At 35.9% G+C, this 15,894-nt stretch overlaps 1 protein-coding gene across 1 annotated transcript in view; it reads left to right on the forward strand.

Annotated features, from left to right (window-relative positions):
• LOC149136454 (uncharacterized) overlaps nt 1-13,443 on the forward strand; it is a 44,214-nt gene extending 30,771 nt beyond the window's left edge. Inside the window, exons 3-6 of the mRNA XM_089348581.1 lie at nt 2,029-2,064; nt 6,127-6,360; nt 10,501-10,716; nt 13,158-13,443. Of these exons, the coding sequence (XP_089204707.1) occupies nt 2,029-2,064; nt 6,127-6,360; nt 10,501-10,716; nt 13,158-13,243 (572 nt within the window). The 3' untranslated portion in view covers nt 13,244-13,443. The remainder of the gene's footprint in view (nt 1-2,028; nt 2,065-6,126; nt 6,361-10,500; nt 10,717-13,157) is intronic.
• Nucleotides 13,444-15,894: the final 2,451 nt, after the last annotated feature.

The raw sequence follows: 15,894 nt of genomic DNA on the forward strand, positions 1-15,894 counted from the left end.
AAGAAATTAACTTCAACAGAGATAAACGTTTCTTCTTTCCTTGTTCAATGTAATAAAGATAAAGAGATTGTTGAGTATCCTATTATGCACAATATCATTAAACTTATTATAATTGACTTTAAATTTCATAAATTTACTTATACGCTAGACAAATACAAATCATAGACAAATTATAGATTAGTTACTTCCAAGAGAAATATTTAGTCTTAGTTTAAACTTGTGTTTGAACCCAGTTCAATGTACTTAAACTTAACATTCTATTTCCAAACAAATGCTTTGTGATATTGATCTTTTTAAAAATATCAATGTGTAGCTAGTAGATAAAGATTAAAGTTCTTGGCAAATTACATCATCAATTGAGGCTATTTTCAATCCAAAATACTTTTTGAAAGCAAGTATGAATAATTTGCATGTTATGCTTAAGAAGTTACTTTTACCTTTGTATTAACGTTCTTTTAGTCAGACGCAAAAAATTACGAGTGCTATAACTGATGTATAATATTCTAACCAATCTATCTTTAATGCATATTAACCCACACTCCTCATTTAAGGACAGTTGTATTTAGTTTATTTACTGCAATAAAGGCTAACTGGATGCTTTCGTATGTTTGTTATCCCTATTTATATAACTATCTTCAAAATTTCGACAGTGTTAACCTGGGTTAAAATGGGTTAAGATGTATGCTCACGAATATGTTTAGCGTAAAAATGTAAACTTTTAATAGCTAGCTCAACCAGACTGTTTAAATTTATGGCTAGGTGACACTATTAACATGAGTCCAACAGTCGATCATTCACCTTAAGTTGTACCTATCATTACATCAAACGTTCATATATGACACTACAACTGCTAGGCCTCAATAAGGTTAACAATAATAATTTTCTGACAGTTTTCTTTTCCCATGATACATTATTTTCTTTTGTAAATCAATAAAAGCGCTTTCCTCAACTGTGCAGAGATCAAGTCACTATGAAATATATTCTCCCTTCCTCTATTTACTATATATTTACTGGCGAAAGATTCGAAGAGCAAAAAGTGAGTATAGCAGCAATATGAATGCATTTAGAAATTCCTTATACTATTTATGATACCACTGGTACTCACGAAAATCTGTTTCGTGCCCTTTCATAGTACCTAATGAATTTTTGTTCTTTTTTCAGAGACGCTGAAACCATTATCATTTTATCTTATTTTATGAAAGTTAAAGGTCTATATTACCAGTCGTTTTATAACATGTCATTTCAAATTAACAGCTGTTCTGGTATGCAATACTTTCACGTGCTCCAGATCATGAATTATTAACAATGCAAATTAAAATGTTCAGGAAAGTTCTTCAGTTTCATAACTTCCTGCACAATACAACTATAATGTGTTCTTATAAAGTATATCCTTTTCAAAGAAATGAAATAGTTCAATTGGAAGTGATATACTAATGATTCAAACCCGTTGTTGAAGTAATTTTGTATATTAAGGTAGCAAACCTCAACCTAATTTATCATCAACTTAATGCCATAGAATGCACATTAATTTTACAACTGATTGGTAACACTCTTACAAACTAAGGTGAGGTGGTTGTGACTTAGACTGCAGAGTAGATGTTAACTTGGTTTTTCTAAGAGTTTCAAATACCAGCACTATCAGGTACTGTAAGGTTTACGTAAAAAATAGTATATAATTTTAATAATATTAAGTGATAATAGTTTAGTCGTTAGAGGCCATGAAATGGCAGTCTATATGTTGATGTTTTTATCTTTATCGTCAACAGTTTCATACTATCTAGCGAATACATTATATGATTTAGTTCATTTAGATGTAAAATGATACCTTCAAGTTGTGTTGGTTGTTACATGAGCTTGAGTAAAGGTATTAAACGTGCTTTTCCAGAGGTCACCTAAAATGTTAAATTTATCGAAGATCTTGTTAATAGAAAATCATACTGAAGTTCCAAAGCCAGGATTTTGCATATTTTCGTATAAATATATTTTAATGTAATATAAGAATCATTTGTATTTTCTTTTATCATTTAGTCTCACCTATCAGCGAACCAGCTTTCTTAAAACCAGGTAAGTTTTCACCATATGAATCTCTGGTGTTTTCCTTTTTTCCCATTTTAATATTTAAAACAATAGTATGTTAAACAAGAGGATGTAAAACATATCTTTTGATAATAATGCTCATGGAAAACATCAAATGAAAAAAAACAAATATGACTTGGATTTCGGGTGGCGAGGTTTAAACAATATCTTATCCACCTACTGAATTCGTCAAACGGAATTATTATACTTACAGCACTTCGCGTAGCGGAGAAACATTGTTTTCACATTCAAAAAGCACGTACTTGCACACGCACCCTACATTCACGTACATTTATATATATTATACGTACACATGCATACACGAATACACATATATGCATTCGTATATATATTATATATATATATACGTACATACTTTATATATACATACACATGGACACACACGCATGCATATAGTTTACTTTTCTGTTAAGGTAAGATCAACAAAAAAGACTCCATCCTGTGTAAGATAAACACTGTTTAATACATATAAAATATAATTATATGCTTCACTTAATTTCATGCACTGGAGATGTTGTATAGGCAGGTTTTAATAGCGCCTAGTGTTTCAAAGCAATCTATGGGCTCTGAGCTATGATCTATATAAGTTACAAATCAGGACGACTGAACAAGAGAAATCGAAAGGAAAAAAACGAGGGAATGATGGTCCAAAAATTGGAAGGGTGAAAAAAACAAAAGAAGAAAAGAAAAAAGAAGCGAATTAAAGTTATGTCTTCTTTGTCCGAGAAGCAATAAAGTTAGTTGGTGTATAATCAATAGAAGGGGTTCAAAGTCTGTGATACAGCTGCTCAATCCCAAGACGGGGTCGAGTGTTCTCCAATTCGTCAAAAGAAATTTGGTTATATGTTTGCATTTGCTGAAAATTTCTCATCTGGAATTCACAGTGCGGTGGAATTCTAAGATTTAAAAGGGATATGCGATCATTTAGTTACGCATGACTTGCATTTTTTAGATCCAGTAACATGTGGTATGGATTTTTATACGATTTTCTAACTTTTGTTCATACTCCAAATCAGAAGTAGATTAAATTTTGTGCAAGCCTTGGAAGCCCTTGGATTTTCGAGATGATACACGAGTAAGGCTTTTAATTTCACGTCACTAGCGGCATTTCCTCCCAGAAGAAATGTCAGACGATTTTTAGAAGCTTTAAATGCTTGTGTTGATTTTTTTTCTCGAGAAATAGAAGTTCTAGTAGATATGCGCTTCCAGAAAAGTGTAGTTTCATCAGTATTGTATATTTTCTCTGGTGTGTAGCCCTTCAACAACCAATTTCTCAGCTGCTCAGGATAACTAGTAGCAACCTCTGTATTAGCACTCTCAGTTTCACCAGTCATTTTTATGTCGTGCAAATTCATGCACTTCTTGCACCTTTCTAACACGCTTTGCCAGCCCAAAAGAGTTCTTCATAAGAAATTTCAAATTCATTTCTTTTTTGAAAATCGTCATATAAAGTTTTGGCGCTTTTTAAAATTACTATCGTGTTTATCGACACGTTACTCCGATTCTGATCTTTGATCTATACACCAGATAGACGTTTTATTTTAGGCATTACATTGGAGGTATGGAAAAATAGAGTCTGGGCAATTAACTGAGTAGTTTTTTGAGCATTTAACATAATTTTCTCTCTTGTCACGCATCGTTCCCACTGTAGACGTTGCGAGATTTAATGTTTTGGCTCTATAACTTAGTTCTCCCTTATCAAGACTTTTTAAAATATCAAGTTTAATATCCAGTATAATCCCTTTACAGTTCCTTTTCGCACTATTACCTTCTTGATAGCTTCTTTGCTGACATCTTAAAATGAAGGTAAATCTAACAGCACCGGCGATTAATTATCCACAACAAATATGCAGTAAAAACAATTGGCCCAGGAAAGAAAAGCGGAAAATTGTGAGAGCGGAAAATTGTGAGAGCGGAAAATTGTGAGAGCGGAAAATTGTGAGAACGGAAAATTCAGAGAGTGGAAAATTCAGAGAGTGGAAAATTGTCTTGTCCTATGGATGCAATAATGCAAATGAGATGAAAAGTTGAAGGACTGAAAAAGAGAAAGTATTATATAGATGCAGTTAGGTGAAGGGTCACCAAATTTTACAGGCAATTCGCTCCTTGCGCTTTTGATTTAAAACACACACACACACACACACACACACACACACACACACACACACACACACACACACACACACACACACACACAGACACACACACACACACAATACACACACACACACACACACACGAAAACTCATACGTACACACTCATACACACACACACGGTCATGTACATGTATGTGTTGGCGTACATGCTGATATCTGTTGCAGCCTGTTGGATTTGAAAGTTGGTTGGTTGATAATGGTGGTAATGTGGGTTGCACTGGTTTACATGTTAGAGATGGTGGGCGATTATTGTTGGTTGTGTGCTAGCCATATTGTTCCTGCTAACTGCAATGTTGTGGCTGTTTAGCCTCAAGCCAATCCTCATAGACTTAAGATCTAAGACATTTCATTCAACTTTTAAAATACACTGGGTTACCACATTATATATTTTTATTTGAAACAGATTTGCTTACCTTCTTCATACAGTATCTTAATGTTACTGTTAATAGTTGTGTTGGTGTTGATGATAGAAACCCACGCATACATACAGGCATGCATACATACATACATACATACATACATACATACATACAACGTATATACATACATGTATGCATGCATACATATACATTCATATATATATATATATATATATATATATATATATATATATATATATATATATATATATATATATATATATATATACTCACATTATGTTCACTATATAACATGTGTGCATGTATGTATGTAATGTGATGATAATTTTTCAAATTGTTAACTATATTTTTGATCTTAATTACAACACAAAAGCCTATTGAGAGGAAATTGTAGTTTTAAATTGTTCACAATTAAAAATTACACAATCCGAGTTTCGTAAGAGCGAAATTGCATAAGGTATCCAAAACTTAATGATCGTACTTTACAATTTCCATAAGCTCGAAATCTCTTAATCTGAGATAACCGTAACGCAGGGGGTTCATGCATATATATTGATACATACGCTCATTCCATGGTCTAATTCCATGGCTATATATGCACGTACGAATCGCCAAACATTGATATATATATATATAAATATATATAAATGCATATATATTTGAAGAAAAGCAACAAAAATTCAATAGGTTATAGCAGTACGTACGTTTCGTACAAACCTCCTTTATTCATGTAGTGAGAACACTACATAAAATGTACAATGAATATGTACTCCTCAGCTGCATAATGGAATTTCATTTTAGAAAGTCATTTTGTAGATGTATGCAAAAAACAAGAGTAATAGAAGAAAACATACCATCTTGACTATGCTGCTGTTCAACAGTCTAGTGAATCAAACAAGAATTTAATTTCTATATAATCTAATTGGAGGGGTAGTAGTAATTTCAAATTTAGAAAAAGGTAGATTAAGTAGTGATGGGCAGTAGGTTAGAGGTAAATCAAGCATGAGGAAAAAAGAAAAAGAAAATGGAAGGACAATACCCTAAGGAGTGGTTAGAGAAAATTTAAGGTAAGGGAATTAAGGTCAAGGTATTAAAGAAATATATCTATTCTACAGTATATTTAGAATAATACAACGAAACACTAAAGTACTAAGTTTAAAACCATAGGGAACATTAATAATTAAATTAGAACAAGATAAACATTTATAGTTAAAATAAGATATACATTAATGTGGGGTAGTAGAAGAGAGATATTATTTATCAAATTTTATTCACCAAATCTCTTGATTTTGGTTTTGGTTTTTACCCTACCAAATTCTTGATTAAATCTATATTATTATTCTAAATGTTTATATATTTACACACACACATTCTCACACACACACACACACACACACACACACACACACACACACACACACACACACACACACACACACACACACACACACACACACGTATTGATCTATATATCTGAACTTTTTCTTTCTAGTAATGCACATGTTTGTCCGTGTGTCGGTGGCTTATATAAATGGAACTTTTCTGGAAGAGCACAATTATGAACATGTGGAAGAATGTGCACACAAATGTATCAATAATACTAAATGCAAATCATTTAACTTCGATGATCTCATAAAACAATGTCATTTATATGATATCACTTCTGCTTCCGGTATCACTTTGACACCTAGTGAATGTCCGTACAAGGAGTACTACCAACTAATCGGTAAGTAGCAATTGACATTGTTATTGTATTCATAAGAGCATAAGATATAAAAACAAGACAAACACAGAGAATTGTAAGCGCAGTTTTGAAGTAGTGGTGAATGTATATATATATATATATATATATATATATATATATATATATATATATATATATATATATATATATATATATATATATATATATATATAAACTTTCATAGGATCAACAGTTTCATAGGATCAGTAATTTCATAGGGTCAGCACAAGTGTCTGACGAATCAGGTTCTTGCGCCGACTCCACGAAACTTTAAGTTGCTTGGGGTTAAATCAGACGTTTTTTTAAAAAATAATAAAGATGATGATGATGATGATGATGATCCCAATAGATATAAACGTATCTGTCAAGACCTACCAAAAACTGAGCAAATATAAAGATCTTGAAATAGAAATTAGCAAAATGTGGAACCTGAAGACCAAAACAATACCTATTGTCATAGGTGCCCTGGGAATGACAGCGAAACGGGCTGATTACTACCTAGTTCAGATATCAGGAAACCCCAAAATGGCTGAAGTTCAAAAGATAGTGCTCATGGGAACTGCCCATATCCTACGTAAAATACTGTCTATGTGATCTCAAATTTTAAAACAAACGCATAATTTTCTTATGGTTTCTTAAACATTCTCTAGAACAACACTATGTACAAATCCAAATATATGGTACCTACATGAACTTCTAACTTGTTGTCTCTTGAGGTCTCTGGGTGAGACTTGGATCCAACTTGTACAAATGCAAAACAAAAGTCAAACATAAAATAATAATAATAATAATAATAATAATAATAATAATAATAATAATAATAATAATAATAATAATAATAATAATAATAATAATAATAAAGGGTGGCCATGGACATTTACAACTGGAATTAACAATGAAGATTGCCACAATTGGCCTAAATACCTACCTGAAAAACTCTGATGACTGGATGTTAAAACTTGTCTTAAAGCATAAAAGAAAGCATCTATACTCAGTAACAAAACAGGCAAAGGAACATCTAAGTGAATTCCAAATATAACAAATCTCAGAATTAGACATACTGGAAACAAGCACAGAAAAATCTAAGCGTATGAAAACCTGTGCTAAAACTACTACCTTAGATATTCTTACTGATAAATGTCAATTGAAACCTCTCAATTGCAAATGCCCAAAAGAGAGCTAATAATGCCGATGTTGAAAAAGCCCTTACCCATCATTGGTTAGTGTCTTCTGGTTTAAAGAAGAAAGGATGGGAGTGGTTTAATCAGTTTCCAGGACTGTATCGAAGCAGAAGAAAACAGCCAAAAGTGGTATATAAAAATGTCGTGGAGCCACTGTTGAAACACACGAAGAAGGCGGGCGTCATCAAAACTGAAAATTGTGTAACTAAAACTAATTAAACAAGAAATAAACAAGAAACGAAAAAGCATGGAAGGAAAAAAATGTACGCTCAGTTTGCAGATGTGAACGCCAAGACAGATACAGAAGACCAGTGGCTATGAATGAGAAGGAGTGACCTGAAGATAAGGACAGAAGCACTCATACACGCAGCTCAGGAATAAACCTTAAGGACCAATTATATGAAGTGCAGAACTGACAACACTACCGATAGCGACAAATGCAAAGTGTGTAGTGAGAGGGATGAAACGGTATGGCACATCGTTAACGAATGCCCGAGATTGGCACAACGCAAATACAAACGACCCCATGACAATGTGGCAAGAATGATCCATTAGGAGCTCTGTGGAAATAACGGCCTACAAAGAGCAAAGACGTGGTATGAGCAAACCCCAGAAGGAGTCACCGAAAATGAGAACTGCAAAATCTTGTTGGACGTAATAATCTATTGCAATCACCTGTCCAGACATAGGAAACCGGACATCGTTGTGGTGAATAAAAAAGAAAGAACATGTATGATTATCGACATAGGATACCCCGGTGACAATAGGATCAATGTGAAAGAAGAAAAAAAAAACAATAATGACGATTTAAAGTGGGAAATACGAAGGTTGTGGTCAATGAAGAGAGCAGACGTGATACCAGTAATAATTGGTGCATTTGGAAGTATCAGCACTCAACTACCAACACGGCTGAAAAAGATCGGTGCAAGTGTAAAGGTAGAACACTTACAAAAATCTGCATTGCTTGGAACTGCAAGAATTCTTCGCAGGGTTCTTGAAGCATGACCAGTAAACAAGCGTCACCTTAGTCTGCGGGCTGTGAACAGCTGACACTTTCTAATCATACCTAGAAAAATAAGCTGAGATTTCATATAATAATCATCATCGTACATCTTAAGGAAAGTATTATCTGTGGGGGTCCTTGTGGTGACTTGACAAATGACTAAAAATCCGATGCATTTTTACCTACACTTTGTTACGAAGGATTGATGATAATAATAATAATAATAATAATAATAATAATAATAATAATAATAATAATAATAATAATAATAATAATGATAATGATAATAATAATAAGCACACAAACGCACATGTACAAACACATCACAGACATAAATAGAGTATGTAAAATAAATTGACCGATAGAACTGATGCCCGTATCAAATGACAATATCTGTCAGGTCATCCCATAAGTTCTGTCCGATTTTACCTTTTTGAAAATTGAATCAAATTTTATAGTATTTTAGAATGTCTAATGGAACTAAAAATTATTTTTATGCATTTGTGTACATTTAAACTAATTAAATATTATTTTACAAAATAATAAAATTAAAATTTCTTTGATTAAAACCCCTTCTAACATGGAAGTATTCAAAGAGCATTTAAGGCACATAATGCTTTATGAGTACAAAAAAGAAAACTCTGCAGCCAAAGCGACTCGAAACATACACTCAGTTTATGGGAAAGAATGCTTGAATGAAAGAACTTGCAGAAAATGGTTTGCAAAATTCAGAAGTGGAGATTTCAGCCTTGAAGACGAGGATCGAACAGGACGTCCAGTTGAGTTTGATGATAAGCTCCTTGAGGCATTACTTGAAGAAAATTCGCATTATCAGTTGAAGAATTGGCAATAAAGCTTAGTTCAAACCATACAACTGTTCATCGTTATCTTCAACGACTTGGAAAAGGTTCCTAAACTTGAAAAATGGGTGCCTCATAAATTGTCCGAAAGCAACCGCAAATCCCGAGTTGACATATGCTCTTCTCTCCATTCTCGCGAACTCATTTCACCCTTTTTGGGTAGACTTGTGACTGGTGACGAAAAATGGATCTTCTATCGAAACGTTAAACGTCGTAAACAGTGGCTTGGTAAAAGGGAAAAAGCTCAACCACAACCGAGAAGGGAACTTCATGGGGAAAAGGTTCTTCTCTCTATCTGGTTGGGATTGCACAGGAGTAATTCACTTTGAATTGTTATCGCCTAATGCAACAATCAACGCTCAAGTCTACTGTCAGCGATTAGAGCGTTTTAGCCAATCTTTGATGAAAAATAGACCCGCTTTAGTGAATCGAAAAGAAGTAATGTTTCATCAGGACAATGCATGACCCCACCCAGCAAAGATCACATCACAGAAGATCGAAGAACTTGGTTGGGAAAAAAATCCTCATCCGCCTTATTCTCTCGACCTTGCTCCTTCAGACTACCATTTGTTTCGTAGTTTACAGAATCATTTGGGGGACATAACTTTCGCAAGCCAGGAGGAGGTCGAAACTGACATTTCAGAGCTCTTCGCTTTGAAACCAAAAGAGTTTTACATTGAAGGGATTAAAAAGCTTGTAAATAGATGGAAGGAAGTCATAGATAATCAAGGAAAATACATTGATGATTAAATTTCAATTAAATATAATATTTAATCACTTGTTTTTTTATTAAAAATTCGGAACTTATGGGGTGACCTGATAATTTTCTTTTAAGGCGGCGAGCCGGCAGAAATGTTAGCACGCCGCACGAAATGCTTAGTGGTATTTCGTCTGTCTTTACGTTCTGAGTTCAAATTCTGCCGAGGTCGACTTTACCATTCATCCTTTCGGGGTCGATAAATTAAGTACCAGTTGTGTACTGGGGTCGATCTAATCGACTGGCCCTCTCCCGCCAAAATCCGGACCTTGTGCCTTGTGTTGAAAAGAGAATCAATATTTATTTTTCTTTTATTTACAGACAGCAAACATGTTGTTATCAACGGTGCAACTATAATGACGTGTATTCATATTTCTGAGTTCAGCAACATTAAAACCGAAGCTGAATGTAACCAGAAGCGTATTCAAGGGAACTATACAGCAATGGAATACTCACAATTATTCACGAGCTGTGGTGTCACACACAATGCGGAAAAGACATACGGTTTGGCTGGTAACCGATTCTGGAAAGTTGAGCGTACGTATCTATTTCACTTCTTCCATCAAATCCTGTTGTCTCTGGTTCGTCTTCATACCACTTTTCTGTTATTCCGAAGCTACATCCTCGGCTAACATCCCAGTGTAATCTTTTGCCTGTACAGTCCTGCCTGCGTTATACTCTTTATGTGCCAGCTTACTGCACTCACTCAAAAGATTATTATTATTATTATTATTATTATTATTGTTCAGTAGTTTTATTTGTATAACGTGCTTTCACTTCACTACCGAGCGCAGCTCTGTGCGCCTTGGGTATGTGCTGTGGTTTGCTGTGGTGCTCTTATGTTTACTGTATTGAAAGTGTTTTGCGTAGAATGTGTGCAGTACCCAGTAGTGCAATTTTCTGTATGTTATATATATTTGTAAGTCCTGGTGTTTTTGTTATGTATTTGTCTGAATATTTTTCTATCATACCTAATGCGCCTTCTATGATAGGAATTGTTTCTGCTTTTAGATTCCACATTCGAGTTACCTCTATTTCCAGGTCTTTGCATTTTGAAAGTTTTTCCATTTCTTTTAGAGAAACGTTGTTATCTGCTGGTATTGATAAATCAATTAGAAAGCATTTTTTTCTTCATGATCTTTGACAACTATATCTGACCTATTAACCTTAATTTCTCTGTCTGTGTGTATTGGCATATCCCAGAGTATGGCTGCTTTCTCGTTTTCTGTGACCTTATTATTATTATTATTGTTGTTGTTGTTGCTGTTGTTGTTGTTGCCTTTGCACAGCTTCTAACACTGGAGATGTACTATCGTGTCAGTTGTTCACTACCAGTGAACTAAGGTAACACCTCTTATTTTCCGAGCACCTTCCTCAGTATTCGAGCGGTCCCAGGCAGTGTTGTTTTCTGCAAGTGCTCCACCCTTATTGCAGCCCCTATTTGTTCCACGTAATTCTCGAGATTTTTGCTCACTGTTCCAGGGCTTCGACAATTATTGGCACTACTACTACTACTACCTTTTTCATCGACCACAACTGCATAACTTCTCAAGCTACCCTGTCATATTTCTCGACTTTTCTTTCTTCCTTATCGCATACCTTGTTGTCGGCTAGGCATGCTATGTCTATTATCCAGCATAGTTTGTTTTCTTCCTCAATTAAGACTATGTCCGGCTTTCTATTCTCAATCTCATGGTCGCACTGAATCATAAAATCCCACAGGATCTTTGCATTACTATTTTCGACAATGCCTTCAGGTTTGTGGTCATACCAATTTTTTGCTCTGTCAAGTCCATACTTGTTGCAAAGTGTGCAATGGACAAGCCTTGCTATATTGTCGTGGCGTCTCTTATATTCCTTCTGGGCTAGTGGCCTACATTGGCTGGTAATATGCCATATGGTTTCACCGTTTTGTCCACAGATTCTGCACTTACCACTTTCTGATGTGTTGTCTATTTATTACCATTATTAATATTATTATTAATTTCTTTTTACTTTTAATCTGCATGTTTGTTACAATCACTTGCCGAGACACACTCAGCGTCCTAGGGCGAGTGAAGGATAAGAGATGTTACAGTCTGACTGAAAGCTTGGGGAGGGGAAGTGACAGGGGCGGTAGCGAAATATCTTCATGTAATATAACACAGAAATTTAAAGGGATAGGGTTTTTCTAAGGATGCGGGCAGTTCTTGTCAGCACAAACTTCTGGATTTCTCTGAGACATGGAGGAAAAGTTTTGTAACAGTTCTACTGGGCACTCTATTCCAATTTCCTTTACATTCGTCTTGATGTCTTCTGATACTGTTCCCAAGAACCCAACAATAATTGGCACTATCTTCACACCCTTCCTTTTCCATAGCCGGGCAATTCCGTACTTAAGAGGGTTATATCTATCAATCTTTTTGTTTTCCTTCTTGACTATTTGTGGGTCAAAGGGGCATGCAACGTCAGCTATATAGCATATGTGGTGCACCTTGTCCACCACTACTAGGTCAGGTATGTTATGCTCTAGCACCCGATCTATTTGGGTTGGGAAACTATCATTATTATTATAGATACAAATAGAGGTTGTTACATCCATAAAGGACAAGTGACTGGTATAAGCACTGTTGAATAAGACCTATAAATATATTCTGTATTACAAGGTAACTCTGAAATAAGACATCATAATAACGCACCTATGTTAACTGAAACACCTGCTAAGGACACATCATCAGTTATAGTGGCTTCATAAGTAGCGTCACCGCGTGCATTTTAGGGGAACATTAGTCACTGATAAAATCCTACCTCAGGGTTCAGTACAGCCTGGCTAGTTATTCTTTTTCTGTCTATGAAAACACTGAATATAAAGACAAGCAGTTTGCATCCATCTACGTATAGAATGTTAGCTAAGATCTAAAGATTATTCTGTAGTACAGTCTAATCTGTGCACTGTTAACACTCCAGTGATATAAATATTTACTTTTGTTTTTTTGCAGTAATGCTGGATCAACTTCCGAAAATGAGTGAGCCGTTTTCTCCGACACCTGAACCCCTCTATTACGATTATTATTTCGACTCATAATAATATTTCAATACATACACTCACACATGCGCATACATAATATATGGGTGTGTATATAAAACACACACACACACACACACACACACACACACACACACACACACACACACACACACACACACACACACACACACACACACACACACACACACACACACACACACAATAACGTTCTTAAATAAAATATATTAGCATGCAAACTTTGGCTTTAAACTTATTCTTAATGCTTTTGTTTGGGTATGGTCGTCTGTGACAGAGCAGGCTTGGTCAAAACCATATCTTGAATGTGTTCTTTATGAAATTTAATCTGTGTTTTGATGTATGCATGTCTGTCAAATTGTTGTTATCGCGTGTGGGACGAAACCGACTATCGGTCTAATCCATCGGGAGGATCGTCCCACCGCCCACCTTTAACAAAGTAAAGAAGGTGGTGTTCCTCTGTAGAATGGCTACGGCAAAAAAGGTTGTGAGGTGGACGAGACTGAAAGGATTGAAGAAAGACACCTTCCCCTTCGGTTATCCCTCATCACCTTTTTAAAGTTCTCTTTGGAAAGGAAAGTGAGAGTGGAGAGGGAAGTGCTATCTCCCAGTATGTGAAGAGACTGGTGAATATGGCAAAAATGATTAAGGTGAATGGTCCTACTCTAAGGATCCGCCTGAAGATTGGAGAACAATTGATGGGCGAGGGCTTGTGCCTTTACTAATCCAAGTAATCTTGGATCTATGGAACTACTTGATCTGTCCGAGTTGGAGTTTCTCTTGTATCAGGAGGATTGCATCATTCATGTTACCACATACTTTGTCTACGATGTGTACTTTTATCTCATTTCACCATCTTTTACATTTTTTTCTCCTCATCTTTTAGGTAAAACCTCCACGCAAATTGTAGACTATCGCCCTCATCTATGCCCCCGTGGCTAATAAAATCATCATCATCATCATTTATGGCCACCAGCTTGGCAAGCTACGCTCGACCTCGCTCGGTGGATTTTATAAGCAAAATCACCAGTAGATTTTGTGTACACTTCTCGAATTTGTATCATTATGGACAAGTTAATTGTTGTCGACTAGAGAGTTTCTTTTCGTGTTTTGCCTCCAGTCTTTGAAGATATCTCGATTTAATCTTGTTTGCATTGCAAATTTTTTGGGTTTTCTTTTTATTTACGGAGAAAACCTCTCTGGATGCGATGACGCTCGTATGTGATAGAGGATGAGTGAGAAACGTCACTAGATCCTAATGAGAGAGGGTACGAATGCGATGCGCTATGTCGGCCCGTTTGAGAAAACCATGAGAAGTCCGTTGTTAACAGGAATGAAGTTGAAATTGTTGACAAAGCAGACTATTTTAAGAAATACATCTTGAAAAGTCATTCTGTCAACAACAACTCCAGCAACAATAATAACACTCTTTTTTAAGTATAAGAAACGAATAAAAGGGGTAGAGACAAAGAGCAACACTGACGATAAGCAAAATGTAAAGACTCCAAAGTCTTTTGTATGTGATTTCACAGACGATCGAAGACTTTGTTCGACTTAGAAAAGCAACTACACCAGTAACAGCAGCAACAACTACAACAGCAGCCACAGCAGCAGCTGCAGCAGTAACAACAACAACAACAACAACAACAACAATCACGACGAAAGAGATGACAAAGAAGCCAGCACAGCGGTTCCATCAAGCCCTCGCTTCAAAGAGGAAGAAATTAACAAGGCCAGACAGTCGAACGAAATGAACTAACTGTCAAACTCGACTCCCCAGTCGACACTGTCCAAAGTGCAGTATGTCACACAATGACGTACCGTATAAATGGGTTGAAGTCAAGACGAGCAGAAAGAGCCACCAAGGCTCAAATTCAAAAGGCGCTAGGTTCCATTTGGAATCTAAAAGAATATATATACAAAAAGGAAGGGGTTATGGAGTGGTAGAAGTGAGATTTCAAAGAGAGGAGGAAGCGAAAACTCACTCGCTAAAATCCTTGAAAAGCGAGAAGCTCTTGTTGGTTCCTTATTATTGTGGCAAGAATTCATATCCAACAGCTGTCGCCAGAAATAACCGTTGCTTGGCTAATTACTCCGGTTACGACAGACATCGAGGAAAATCCCCAAATCCTCGAAGTCTATCAGACATAAAAAAAGAGGACTGGTCGAGAAAGGGAATAGAACTCCTCATCCAAACCAGTCATAAAAAAATGTGGATGATTTTTGAGGGAATATCACCAAGTGAAGACTTGGTTACGTGTTGGTGGAAAGACCTCAATCAAATTGGAGGAATGGACACACTGCCCCTCCACACAAAACCAAGTTTCTCTTTTCACTTTTATTCTTATTCAATGACGTGGCTTTGCTCAGAACAGGAAGCACGAATGCACAAGGCCTGGGATCGCCTTGGAAGTATGGCCACCTGCTCAACCATCTCAAGGCACAGAACGTCGATGAGTTGGCTGTTAGTGAGACCAGAATTCCTAAGCCACGAGACTTTGAACCCATTTTCGGAGACTACGAGGTTTACGCATCTCCAAGTCGTCCCAGGGCAGGAGGCGGTGTCGCCTTATTTTTTCAGAAGAACCTGGATCTCGCGATATGGACACTCTTCCTGGATCCGGAAGGTAAATGAGTGATACTGGACGCGTACACATTCTAAGTTCAAATTT

Source organism: Octopus bimaculoides, chromosome 3 (assembly GCF_046866305.1).
Source record: "Octopus bimaculoides isolate indiv1 chromosome 3, ASM4686630v1, whole genome shotgun sequence".
NCBI lineage: Eukaryota > Metazoa > Mollusca > Cephalopoda > Octopoda > Octopodidae > Octopus > Octopus bimaculoides.